Below are 13618 nucleotides of genomic sequence, written 5' to 3' on the forward strand. Positions count from 1 at the left end.
GCAACGGGATCTGTGCTGTGCGGCTACCCAACGAATTAACTGCAGGTGGCTGCAGCCCTGGGATGGACCCACCGCACCGCTCGAGGAGCTCCTAGGATCCACTGGCAGCGACCGGGAACTTTCCTGGTCGGGAGCGGCGGACGGCGCTGTTTTCCTGCTCGACACACGGCTATCGCGGCACGCCGCCCGAGGTGTCCGTGGGACTGATGCCTGACATGTATCGGTTTTACTTCGACCGGTCATGACAGAAGGGTGCACGATGCGCACAATGCTGTATGAGCCATCTGTGAATACAGATAGGTCGGTGGAAACCACGAATGAAAAGATAGGTAGGTATGAAGTGATTTTTTTTCTAAGCGGTTATAGGTGACTTTTCGTTGGGACTTGGAAACCCATCACATGTCATTATTTGACTGATAGGCGAGGGGCTGGAAAGCTAAAAAAGTGAAGGCAGTGGGTAGTTTTAACGTAATAGAGGGCCGACGAATTTGCCGCACTAAATTATTTTTAATTAGTTGCCTATACGGGCAGACATAGGGACGTGGGACAACGTCACATGCAGTGCTTTCCGCGATAACTAATTTTCGGACCTGCGATAACGATAAAACGATAAGACAGGTTTGTGATAACGATAAACGATAAACGATAAAAATATAAAAATTAACAGTGATAGCGATGAAACGATGAAACGATAAAGATAATTGTTTATTTAACAGCGATAACGAAACGATAAAACGATAACGGTATCTGTTTTTAACAGCGGTAACGAAACGATAAACGATTCAACGATAACGATAATTGTCTTGAACAGCGACAACAAAAGCGATAAGAAATACAGCTTAAATAAGTGTACTTAAAGTTTATTTGCAGATCTATACACTTAGCAGATGGCAACAGGTTGCGCACACATACTGTCGCGCGGCATACACTGTCGATTGTCTTCCATTTTTCCACCATCCCGTTTTACATTTCATCGTTTATCGTTCATAATTTTTGTAACTTGCGATAAGTGGATGAGCGATAATTTTGAAAATTTAGCAATAAACGATAACGATAACCGATTTAGGTACTTAACAGCGATAATTATCGTTAATCGTTTATCGCTCATCCTATCGCATGCGGAAACCACTGGTCACATGGGACGTTGAATGCCGATGGAGCGATACGATGACATGCACACAACATAAAGACATGACTGGACACTGACCAGAGATGGAGGCACAGGTCACCAGACACCGTCACCGGACACCGAGGTGCAGGAGACACCGGTCAAGGGCATGACACCGGTCGCCGGTCGGTCATCGAGGCAGAAGCAGGAGGCACCTGTTATATCAGATAAGCTTGTAATGGGTGCCGAGACATCGGCAGGAGCATGAGGGAGGACACCAGATGCGAGGGACATCAAGGCGCTGAACACCAGACAGGGCATTGGGCAAGTATGTACCCGGGCAGGGGACCGACAAGGCATCATTGGCATATAGGGCGCCAGCCCAGAGAGCTGCAATCACTGGGACACCTGCAGTACCAGGTCAACGTGAAGGGTACCAAGCTTTGGTACTTACCTACTTTTTTAATTTAGTGCGAGCCTTTTGAATAGAGGATTCACAAGGGCAGTGCCCCCACTAGGCAAAGCTTGTGCGTTAGCCCCGCCGTATACCCTCCAAATCGTGCAATTCCTGGTCTATGGCAGAATTAAGAGTTCGAAGTTTAACGTTAATCATGCTTATGTGCGTACTGCAGTACGCACATAGCCGCGCACGGCCGGTTCACCGTTCCCCCATGACTGACTTCGGCTGGATACGGCCTGTCACCAACCGCAACCATACCCACAAGGAGGCTCATAAACATCGAGCGTCCGTCGCGCTTCGAACTATGCCGGGACGCGTGCTCTCGCCACGCGTCCAACGCTCTACCGACTGAGCCACCGGACGGGCTGGGAGAGGTATAAAGGCAAGGACACTGCGGGCGGATGCGAGGGCAAAGGGTGGGTTAAAGTGCAGAGGTACCGTTTGAGGGGCAGGAGCACCAGGACAGGTGCTGACTAAGGCAGGTGTACGTACTGAAGCAGGGGACAGACCTGTTACGAGTTACGAGGCAAGGCTACCGGGAGTGGGACAGGGGTAGGTGGGTAGGGGTTGGTACTACTTACAGGGACCCGGAAGACCGGACATAGGAGACCGCCGACCGGGGTACCGGGGCAGCGGTAGCCGGTACCGTGACGGGGCCTCCAGGTAGGGTTACTGGGGTCGGGGTACGTACCGGGTCAGGGATACAGGTGCGAGCTCTCGGTTACCTAGATATGGGGGGGCAGTGCCACGGAAGATTGAGGAACGGGCACTGCCGCGGGAGCAGCGCAGCGATGGAAGGGGCTGATGACTCTGCGCAATAAACATGCCTTTATCGGCTATCGCCTTAATCATATGCACAGACCACAGTAACATTTGATGAAAAAATTGTCTCATGTCTCACTGTTCACGGAATACTTTAAAAACTGAAATGTTTGAATGCTTACCTTTATTTGAAAATCTTCTAGAACTGCTACATAAACAGTTCATATGAGACATTTGCTGACAAAGTATTCTTGTTCTTTAGCTTGTAAATAAGTCGAACGAGCAAAAATAGACCAATCATTAGCCAGTATTTTTGTTTGGCTGGCGATTTCCTCACGGTTGCCTGGCAACTTGAAATCATTTGCTTCCATTTAGAATAGTAGAACAATAGTATCCTAAATGTGCAAATCCATACAAACATTGCAGAGTGTAGCCGCGTGGTGATTTCATTTTTCTTCATTTTCAAATAATTATCAAATAATTAATGATTCATATGAAAAATAATTCTAACTGATATAGTCATCTACGGGCACATTGTGTGGGCTTTTCCTAACATCATCAGAAGCAATAATCTGAATAAATTTGGACTGAAAAGTGATTATGCCGTGGCCAGTGAGTCATTGAGTCAAAACATTCAGGTGTTAAATATCTAAAATTGAAATGGATGAAGACGTCATCGCAAGGTGAGGATAGTAGCAATCAAATCAAGGTGACCATACAAACCCTTACCTATCAAAATGAATATTTTATGCTTTCTGAATCCATTTCTTGGTAGCAGTAAAGCCGGCATCACAATTGTTTTTGCAACCAAACCGAGGACAGGTGCTGTATGTTAGATCGTAGGTTTTAGGGTATAGGTTGTAGGTTGTTGGTAAGGTTAGGTCAAGTTTGGTCAGGTTTGGTTTAGTTTGCTTTTAAAGCATCTCTAGGCATAGCGCCTGGCTGCAAAAAACAAGTGTGACGCCTGCTTTATGACTACCTATTTCAGTATATACCAAACCGATTACGTGGGAACTAAATTGAAAAGGAGGTAAATGCTAATTAAAAATCTCAAGCATATATTTGGCATATTTCTAGATTATTTGACATCCTGAATCTAAATATGATCCTTACTTGTGGTGCAAATACAAAAAATCTTACCTGGCCTAACCTTACCTTCCTACTAACCTACAGTCTATGCCCTACCAACCGACAACCTCTATGTCCTACAACCTACCAGCCCATAACCTACCAACCAACCTACAACCAACCAAGTTTCAACCTACCAAGGCCCTAAAAACACAATCTACAAGCTACAATTTCTGCTGTTGCATATTTGTAGCAACTGTGCCACAACTGACGATCAGACCTTTTTCTGAACAAATGCCAGAACTGCTCAAATGGATGATTATTTTTGATGTCATGATAAATTAAGCTTTAATATCCCTCCCTTGATATGTGCATGCACTAACACAATGATGCTGTCTCAATGTTTGCACAAGAAACTATGAAGCATTGCAGAATTTTAACTCAAGAAGAGCGACAAAAACACCACAAATTTTCATGTGATGATAAAATTTATATAAAGTCTCCTGAGGACCAAAACTTACTCCAACCTGACCTAACGTGCCCACAGACCTACAACCTTCTAACCTATGACATACCTAAAACCTGTTTATCTATGCCTACATCCTACTAATGGGCAACCTACCCACCTACAACCTTTCTTATAAATTTTGCTCTATTTTGGTGTAATTTCAACCCTTCTATTACATAACTGGCATATGGTAAATGATAAATGGTGTTATGTTGCCATGGGCTATGATAATGGTAAGGAAATGCAGGGAAACCCTATATAAGTGGAATTTGGTGGTAAGTATGTTGAGTTTTGGCATGTCCATTTATGTCCATTTGTCCATTTATGTGAAATCTGATATGAAGAAGCTGATGCCTGATTCCAGTCATAAACGCTCGCGGGCCCAGGGGGCGTTTTGGCCAGCCCCCTCCCCCCCGGGGAATATTTGCGATAGCTCCCGAACGCTTAGGAATAGGAAAGTGAAACTTTCAGTACCTTTTCTCCCATCAATTCCGCATCTTCCGAAGCAAAAATTTTAGACCTAGGTCCCTTGATGACATCACAGGGTCAATTTTGCTAGACCCCTGCACGGCAAATTTCGGCGTCACAGACGTGAACTTCAAATAGCTGCCAAAATAGTTTGAGATAAAGACAAATCTCGAGCATGGTTGTGTAGCGTTTGACCTAACTGAGGTCGGAGGTCAGGTCAATGACCCTGAGTCTGTTGTTTTAGTTTTTTACAATTAATTTCAACAAAAAATAATCTTAAAGCTCCGCAAATGGTACCAACGCACTCGCCTCGTCAATCCGCGTCGAATGATATATATTTTGCTTAGAATAGGTCAAGTTTTGTGTTGACCTCATGTGACCTCGAATGACCTGTGATTGACCTTGACACATAAGAGGTCTATTCTGATGGATTCGTAGCCGCTGATCACGAAAATGACATTTGTTTTCCTCGAAACATTCATTTGGAGCCTCTGGATAATTTTTTTTCTTAATTATTATTACTAACTGGAATTAGTGAAATAGCCTCTAGAAAGGATAATTTTCCGTGACCTTGAACTTAGAGCAGCCTGGTATCGTAAGATGAAGCACCAATAGGTACCGGATAAGCCTCAAAACATTTCAAAACACCTTAGAATTTATTACGCAAGATTTTCGAAAAGTGAAAAGTTTGAGGTCACTTTTGAGCATGACCTTGACCTTGACCTTTCATTTTTGGATTTTGGGAATCCCCTGTTTCTCTTCTTTCGTTTCACACCCATTTTAAGTCGGTTGTATGGATTCCGCTGTCCTCTATGTAGAATGGGCACTTTAAGATCGCTACACATTTGCCGGCTTTTACCTTTAACCTTGACATCTGACCTTGAAAATGGACCTGAGGTCAAACATTTTAAGTGGTTTAGAATCGTCTCGTAGGGACCTTTCGTTTGGTACTACTTTTGTTTCCGTGACTCCCTTATTTACGAATTTAGACGAGGGACGACCCCTCCCCCGGGCTCCGGTGGGTGGGATAACCCCCGGGGCCTGGCCGGGTTAAGAAGTTATTTGAACAGTTAAGGCAAAGGTGTGTATTATCAACATATTCAACACTTAAAAAAGAGAAAACTTAACAACTAGAGATTAACTTGCAGTTATTGGCTATTGCTTTTGTCATCACTCTCCCATTAAATCTGATGCACATTTTTCAGCCAGCTCCTCTGTTTATGACTGACCAGGATTACCACAGAGATCCCTGTCTCCACCGCCAGCCCAGAGGTGCTGCTGCGGATGGCTCAGGGCGGGTCCCGCAGCCTGCCAGAGTCGGGAGAGAAGTGGAGCGAGACGCCCCCACCAGAGGACGGCTGGCTGGCTGCCGAGCAGGAGCGGGCCAGAACAGAGGAGCTCTTCAGCCTGCTGGCCGAGCCGCTGGTCGTCAAACGGTTAGTGTTTGAAGGCAGGCTCTGCATATCTGGTAATGACATTGTTTTGGGGCTGCTGCCAGTGTTGGTGCCTTCATGGGTTTTACTGATGAGTTGGTTTTGTTTCATTAGATACCTAAACTTTGGTTAAGTTTCATGCCAATATTTTTAACGATTTAATTGTCACTAAATTGTCATCTTCTGAAATGCTTCCTTTAGGCCAGTTCTGTGATACAATTTGTGCATCATCGGTCCTTTCTTCACGTTTTTTGAAGTCATTTGATTTATCATGTAAGCATTTTTTTGTCATTGTTTGTTGATGAGTCAGGAGCTGCAGCTGTTGAGCTACTAATGGAAAAATGAATAATGCCTAAAATAACGATTTGGAATGAGCACCATATCTAAAGTGCTAACTACTAACTAGGTATAGTTCTCATGCTGTTCAAAGCGGCCAGGGAGCGGCCTGTAAAAGAAGACCTTTTTGCGACCCGTCTATCACTCATGATACTTAAAATCGTTTTATTATAAAATTGGAACCTATAGTTATAAGTTTGAACAATGTATTGTTGCCTCCTGTCCTCCCAGTCATGCCATATTGTGACTTCGCAAAATGACGTGGATTAGCGCGCGTGTATGAACCATGTCGACACTGGGACACACTCGTCACACGGATGCTCGCGGAATGCGCCGAGTGGCATGTAGGGCTGTTATCGCCTAGCGGAGCTGTTAGTGGGCATGCAACCACCAGGATCTACCCCCGGACACGGGATACCGCTGGGGGGACGATGAGCGGAGCATGTCCGCCATTGCATGAGCATCATATCCGCGGTCTGCCAGTCAGGTCATGACTAGCGGCATTTTTTAAAAGTAATGCATCCTATTTAGATTGTGTCTGCCATAGCGGAAAACTGAACCGTTTTTAGAAAGGGCACCGCTGAATGTACTTGTTGCAGTTTAAGGTGGGATAAATTTGCGCCGACTTTTCCTTCGGATTCGCATGATAAAACGTTATGAAGTATACCAATGATGGTGCTCTGTTAGCCATATTTGAACGGTATCCAGCCCACTGTGCCGGGACTGAGCCGCCGCGACGCGACAGCTGGACACCACGTGAGTCACTGTAACCTGATGGCGATGATCACCGTTAAGATTCAGGAGAACATGGCACCGCCCGCCGTTATCAACAAGTTAATCACTTTTCCTAATTCCGGCTTGGACGCCTGTGCCATATGTACCACCGAAAATATGCAACCGGTTGCTTCGCTCCTTGCGGGGACATTTCACGGGACAGCGTCGGGACTTTGGGCCAGCTAAAACCAGTTACACAGCTAAGCAAACATGGATGCTAACTAGAGAGGATCCAAATGTAATAATAGGCTTGCTTGCACAACAATCACTGCAATCACCGGTTGAATATGTTGACGTGGTGAGGAAATTGGTGCGTGCAAATGACTCAAACTGAATGCCGATCCGTTCTGTCAGTGTGCGTCAGTGAAAGGCTATGTGTGCTAGAAATCATGGTGTAGCGACCACCTGTCATCGACTTGGTACTTCTAACATGCATTGACCGCTAGATAGTGCATCGTTATCGGCTTATCGGTATGTCTAGAAAGTAGAAAGTACAAATATTTCTTTTTCACATATGTTCCGCCCTGACTTCTAGTGTCCTCTGCTGCTGACCTGTGCCGACCCCTGTAGTTCCAGTTCAGTTGTCAGTGTGTCCTGTGACCTCATCTGACCTGTGCTGACCTCTGTTGACCCAGGTCAGAGCTGGTGACGGCCGCCTGGCTCCGGGATGAGGACAGAGCAGAGCTGAGCGCTGTCCCGGGGAAGTTCTGGCAGTACATGGGCTACGAGGAGCAGCGACGCAAATTCCTCCGCTGGGAGGAGGCCGTGATGCTCTGTGAAATGGTAAGATGATCCTAATGCTGACGCTTGATTATGTCGGGAAGTTCTGGCCTTTGCTTGTGTGACTATAAGGAGCCCGGTAACTAAATATTTGGCTTGCTAGTCAAATTGATATTTGAACTCTACCCTGGCTAAATAAATGATTCCGGTTGTCGAATAACGACTGTTGCACTTAGTTACGTCGTCCTTATCATGCTCTTCATCTGTGGCCGCGTATGGGAAATGTTCCAATTTTATCCTCTGTGGTTTGTGGGTTTGCGTGGAAGGGAGAGCATATGTACTTTCATCGATTCCATGCCATTTAAGTTCACCTGTTTTCTTAGTAAACACGAATGCGCCGTTTCTCCCAAAGTAGCTCCACTCTGATCGGATTTTTGTACGAGCGGGCTGCATTCCGACACGCTTTCCAAACAATCTCAAAGAACCTCTCGCATTGTCGAATCTGTCAACTGCTGATCGGGTGTTTGGGGGCAGAATTTGCGGCACGGCCTGGTACCGCGTGGTGCGTCATTGCCCGCATTGTCCTGGTCCCCGGGCTACCTGCGATTGTTGTCCACATTTGTGGCTGTTCCGGCCAGTCGCGTGTGCCATGCCAACCCCAGTGCGCCACTAGACAGGGGCCCTCATAGGCACAGGAGGTTCAAGGTCAAACGGTCCTCGCTGGTCACTGACTACTTTCACCGGGAAAGGCCGGACAGGGCTCGACCCGAACCTCTGCGCCCATCGCTTAGTTTCGCTGAGCATTTTTAGCCAGCTTCACCACTCCTTAGCAATGGCGAAGTGGTCAGTGCAAAGCATCTGACATGTTTGAGTAGGCGCGCCTATATTTTTGCGCCAAGGCACATACCTGCGCTCCCTGATATTGCGTTATACACGAGCAGGTGTTGTTGAGGTACAGCCCACCGCTAAAGTAATGTAGGGTTTTACCAATCTCAACGGTTGGCTTTGACTGGCGATTGTTTAATGCGGAGTGACCGGAAAGAAGATGTCAATAGCTAAAGTTGCAGCTGCAAGGGTGACGATACATATAAGCTACATTCAAAGTTTCACTGTAGTCTGGCTAATCGTTCCTAAGCTTCAGAAGCAGAACATACCCATGACTGAAACCCAACATTACTTCTGCTGTGGACTGTACAGTTTGCGAGCCTCATGGCACTTTTCGTTTCTTTTTTTTTCTGTCTGATGTCTGTTCTTGCCAGATGGTCTGGGGGTATAGAGAATGAGAGTTTATCGAGAGAGGTTGGGCGAGTGTTCTGAGAACAAACAATGTCTGTTATAGGAGTGTTCTTTTAAAGTGAAGGTAGGACAGGCTGGATGTGTAAAACAGGCTCTATTGGAGATGGTACTGAATCCCCCACATCTGCTATATAAACCGACCCCGTCTAACTCCAATTCCCGTCTCTTTTTTTTTACCCCAGGGAGTGATCCAGATGACCTCTGACGGCCAGCCGTGCAGTCTACAGGAGGTTCGCGCTCGCGTCCTCTCCTCAGACCCCGACAGAGAGCGGCAGTACCGTCTGTATGCGCACCTGACCCGTCTTGGGTACCGGCCAGTGCGACACGGCTCCAGCACGCGGCAAAACCGAGCCACCGGTAAGGCGACGGACGGTGGCGGTCACCGCAGGCCGGCCCGGCTCGTACCCGTGCCAGCGAACGCTGCTTATAGTCAGCAGCTACATGGCAGGCGACCAAACATTTTTCCTAATGCCACTAGGACGGCCTTTTGTGTTGCGAAAGCCCCCATTGTTGATTCGCCTATCATGCAATGATTGCGTTTATCGGAGTTTACCTGGTGCTCAATCGTGTGTTTTCTTCAGCGATTTTAATCATTTTTACTAGCTACTCACAATAGCTGTCATCCACATTTTTTTCATTGAGTCATCGCTGTTTTGCTGCGCTGTTCCAGATTACGAACGTAAAATCCGGCTCGATCAGTATACCGCCAATCGCAGCTCGAAGCGCCATCAGCGTGGCAGCTCGAGCGGAGCGGTCACCCCGGAGCCGAAGCAGCCGAGAGCTGATGCAGAGAGCAGTGACCCGCCCTCAGCGGCCACGGCTCCGGAGAACAGGCTGGACAGTGTAATGGTGGATGGAATGGACCTTACTGGCGGGGACCACACAGGAGCAACTGCCATGGAAATCGGCGATAGTCCGGCAGCGGTGGTCACCCCCGAGCATCAGCAGAGAGCTCCTCCCTCACCGACAAGGGAAAATAGTACTCTATTGGCGCTCAAGAGACTCGACTTCAGCGCTGAACGCTGTCTGTTCCCCCACGTACCGATCTTCGCAGACTCTTATATGCTGCGAGCGCCGCCGGCGGAGCTGCTGCCGCCTGGTGTGCAGCCGCGGAACCACTGGTACACCTTTGACCTGGCTGCAGCGCGGCGCGGCCGTCTGTTAGAGCTTTCCAAGAAGAACAGACCAGGGGACCGGTATCCAAGCTGTCTGCCGGTGATCGGCACGCCCGTCCGCAACTGGGCAGAGTTCAAACAAAAGGTGGGTGCGGGTAAAGGCCGGGCGGATGGGGTCACAATAGCGGGGAGACGAATACCGTGTTGGATTTCAAGGTGGCATGCAGAGCAGACTGCAGAACCGGTGAACAACCTAGTCCAGACGCCAATAATGCCAACCAGAATCCCAGCATCAGTCCTAGCTCTCCTTAAGGCCAACCCTAGCTACCAGCCCTGCCCTGTTGTGATCCGAAAATGTGTTGAATCGTCAGTACCTTTGTCAGTAGTATACTACGGTTAGCTACGAGTTTAAAGTAATCTTGTCTTGCTTTGTTTCGCTGATCCGCTTGCCGCTTACCTAATATCAATTGTGTACAATTTATGGAAACTGCGGTTTGTGAAGCTGATTCTTGGCATAAATTGCCATTGTTCCGTTCACCGTTACCATATTTGAGTCAGTTATATCGCCACGAAGAAGTTTTGTGGTTTGTTGACTTTGATTTCTAATAAGTGAGCCATTGTGCTATAAGTTCCGTTCTACTAGTATTAGGATTTTGCATGCGGCCTCGGTAAATGTTTGTCATCGAGCCAGTGACATTCACGTTTTTATGTATTATGGGAAGCATTTTTAGAGTTTGTATTCGGATGCAACAGAAGTACTGTAGTTTTCTTGAAATGTGTTGGAAGGAAAATCGCTATAGTTTCTGCATTGATAATATATGTTTTGTTATCATGTCAAGATACCTTTTAATTACCATAAAAACAATATTCGTTCGACCTCAAGTTCCATGGGATAATTACGATAAATGTTCTGATGCTCGGCTGATGGCTGTCGGCTGTAGATGTGACTCTTCTGGGGTCGACTCTTCCCCAGAGGCTCTGGAGTCCCTGAACGAAACGCTTACGACTGTCCTTTGCCTGCAGGCCGCGGAACTGGCGGCATCGCCAAAAACACCAGCGTCCGCGGAGGAACCCTCCGAGTCGCTGGTGCCTCCCGGCTGGAGGGGCTCCCCGGCCGAGCTGTTGGCCCGGCTGCAGCTGGCCCCGCCTCCCCCACCCCCGGCTCCGGGCCCGGAGCCCGTCTATGACGTGTATCCGTCGGACGCTCCGTTCCGGAAGTCGGCGCCCCCGCTCCCGGAATTTCGGGTGTTCATCGTCAGGTAAGGAGGCCGGAAATACACGGCAAGCCGCGCCGGTCTTTTGGTGACGGAACGAGGTGTGGTTATATATCTTTTCGTGCTGTGAAGGTGCAGTTTCGGGAGGTTTAGGTCATGTTTTGTTCGTCCTTGTAACTACTTGCGGTGGTACGTATTGAAGTTGAGTTGCTTGCGTAAGAAAGCCTCCGATTTTTTTTCAAATTTGATGGGCTATTACACATAAGCCGCTGTAAGCTTGACTGAAGCATACATAGAAGAAAATTGAGAATGGTCTGACTTACTTATCCTCACTCGGTGAAAAATTACATAACTGTCAGTAAAACTTGTACTCTACCATGAGCCTGGTTTGGACTTGTGCTGGCTGCACTGATCCCATTTGAAGGATGCGCTGCATTTACCAAGTTCACTAGCCGCGCTTGTGAACAGTTCCATTATTACCTTGCAATTTAGGGCTATACCGGACTCGAGCTGGCGGGTGAAAGTTATCACTAACGGGCATATAGCATCGCGATTATCACACGGTGATGCGGCTTGCTGTTTTAAAGTTTCTGTTATCGTCTGATGGTAGCGCCTTGCTTTCGACTTGGGCTATCTACAGCATGTCCGGGTGTTTTTCAAGGTTCTGTGTCTGTCTGTCTGTCTGTCAGTCTGTCTGTGTGTGTATGTGCTTATGTAATGCTTTCTAATTCTGAAGCCAGGGCACGCAGTTATGCGGCGGGTCCTTCTTTGAACGTGACCAATCTATTCCGTAACATAATCGACATTTTGTTACACGTGTTTTGTTAGGTGGAATGTTGTACTGCGTAAGGACGAATCGACTGTCTTATTGATTACAGTAATTGCGTGCTACGCGGCCCGATTTTACCATGACTGATTCGCGTTGGAGCAAAACTGTTGGCTTATTATATGGAATGTTTCCTTGCTTACTTATGTAAAAAAAAATATGTTGTTGTCTCGGACGGCTTATAGACTGCATTATTGTTAAGCTACGTGGCTTGATTTTTCCACCAGTCTGATCATGGCTAGAATTAGACAGCTGGGCTATTGGCTTTATGGCGTGTTGTCTGACCTGATTTTACCACAAGTATGTTGAATAACAGAGATGTAAACATCTGATGCACATAATCAACAATATCTAATTTATGTCTCTGTTCCTGTTTGACAGGCCGGAAGACCGAGTGGCCGAGATATCTGCCGTGCCGACGGACAGAGTGCCCCTGTGTGCGGCCGTTCTGGCCGACGTGGGTCCGCCGGCGCTCTATACGGTGGTGACGGGTCGGCTGCCCGTGGACTCGTCTGTACTGGACCAGTCGCTCTGAAACCGCGCTGGACAGGTAACACACGGTGCTTACCGACCAGATAAAACACTGGTTGCCGGTCAGATGACACATGATGCTTACCGGCCACGTAGCACACGGTTCTTACCGGAGTTATTCTGATACTGCTGTGTCCGACGTGGCAGATCTCTTGTCCAGCTGATAGCAGTAATGCAGCTTGTATGGCGCTGGTTTCCTCAGATGGTGTGATCAGCTGTGGAAATGGTTTTCTGGGAGATACGCTGGATTGTTTTTCTCGTTATTTGCGCCTTTTTGTTATTTTGGAATCACCGGGTGGATTCGTGAAGAATAGGAGATAAGGAAGCATTTGACTTCGGTTAGTTTGGTGGTACTTTGGTTTGGGCACACCTTTTTGGGCTCATGACGGCTGAGAATTGCATCACGATGGTGCAGCCAATTGCCTAGTAGAAACGCCGACAGGGGAATCGCATTCAGTGACACAACATCTGACATCTTGCACCGCACCACGTCCCTGTTTTCGACTTGTTTGGCTGTGATGTATTTTTTTTATATAAAAGCGCACGGAATAGCAAGAGCGAGCAGCGCCAATCATCTTCGTTGCTAAATATTGGTTAGTACTTGAACTTGATTCACATAGTGCCAGTCACATTGTGATACTCTGTGATAATTAGTGGGTGTTCAGGGAGATTCAAAGGTCTAGTGCGTGGTTGATCGAAGCATCGATTCTACCTACTTGCAAAATACAGGGTTTGTACATTTAATTTTTTGTTTGCATATGAATAGATGGCGTAGATATGTATGCAATGTGCATTGTGCATTTCTGTCAGTTGAATAGTCCAACCCAACAGTATAACTAGTCCATCTTTTTGCGGTAGCTGGCAGCTGCATAACTAACTAACTAACAACGAACATATGCTATATAATATTAAAGCAATAAATTGTAGCATACCATGCCGCACCTCTCGCCAAATATTGTTGCCATTTTAAACTATTGACTTCTTCTGACCCCTGACGAA

The 13618-nt window shown here is 47.1% G+C and overlaps 1 protein-coding gene across 2 annotated transcripts; it reads left to right on the top strand.

Annotated features, from left to right (window-relative positions):
- The first annotated feature begins 2597 nt into the window (after positions 1 to 2597).
- On the top strand, positions 2598 to 13363 carry LOC122385974 (tRNA-splicing endonuclease subunit Sen54-like). 2 transcript variants are annotated; one of them, XM_043374729.1, is made up of 7 exons: positions 2598 to 3013; positions 5640 to 5810; positions 7553 to 7700; positions 9116 to 9290; positions 9604 to 10193; positions 11072 to 11307; positions 12470 to 13363. In XM_043374729.1, exons 1-7 carry the CDS (start codon positions 2991 to 2993, stop codon positions 12621 to 12623), a joined length of 1497 nt encoding a protein of 498 aa, XP_043230664.1. In that variant the 5' UTR covers positions 2598 to 2990; the 3' UTR covers positions 12624 to 13363. The 2 variants fall into 2 exon arrangements, with proteins under 2 accessions (XP_043230664.1, XP_043230665.1); XM_043374730.1 differs by having other exon boundaries at positions 2741 to 3013; positions 9988 to 10193.
- Positions 13364 to 13618: the final 255 nt, after the last annotated feature.

Source organism: Amphibalanus amphitrite, unplaced genomic scaffold (genome assembly GCF_019059575.1).
Source record: "Amphibalanus amphitrite isolate SeventyFive unplaced genomic scaffold, NRLGWU_Aamphi_draft 000236F_arrow, whole genome shotgun sequence".
In the NCBI taxonomy this organism is placed as follows: Eukaryota; Metazoa; Arthropoda; class Thecostraca; order Balanomorpha; family Balanidae; genus Amphibalanus; species Amphibalanus amphitrite.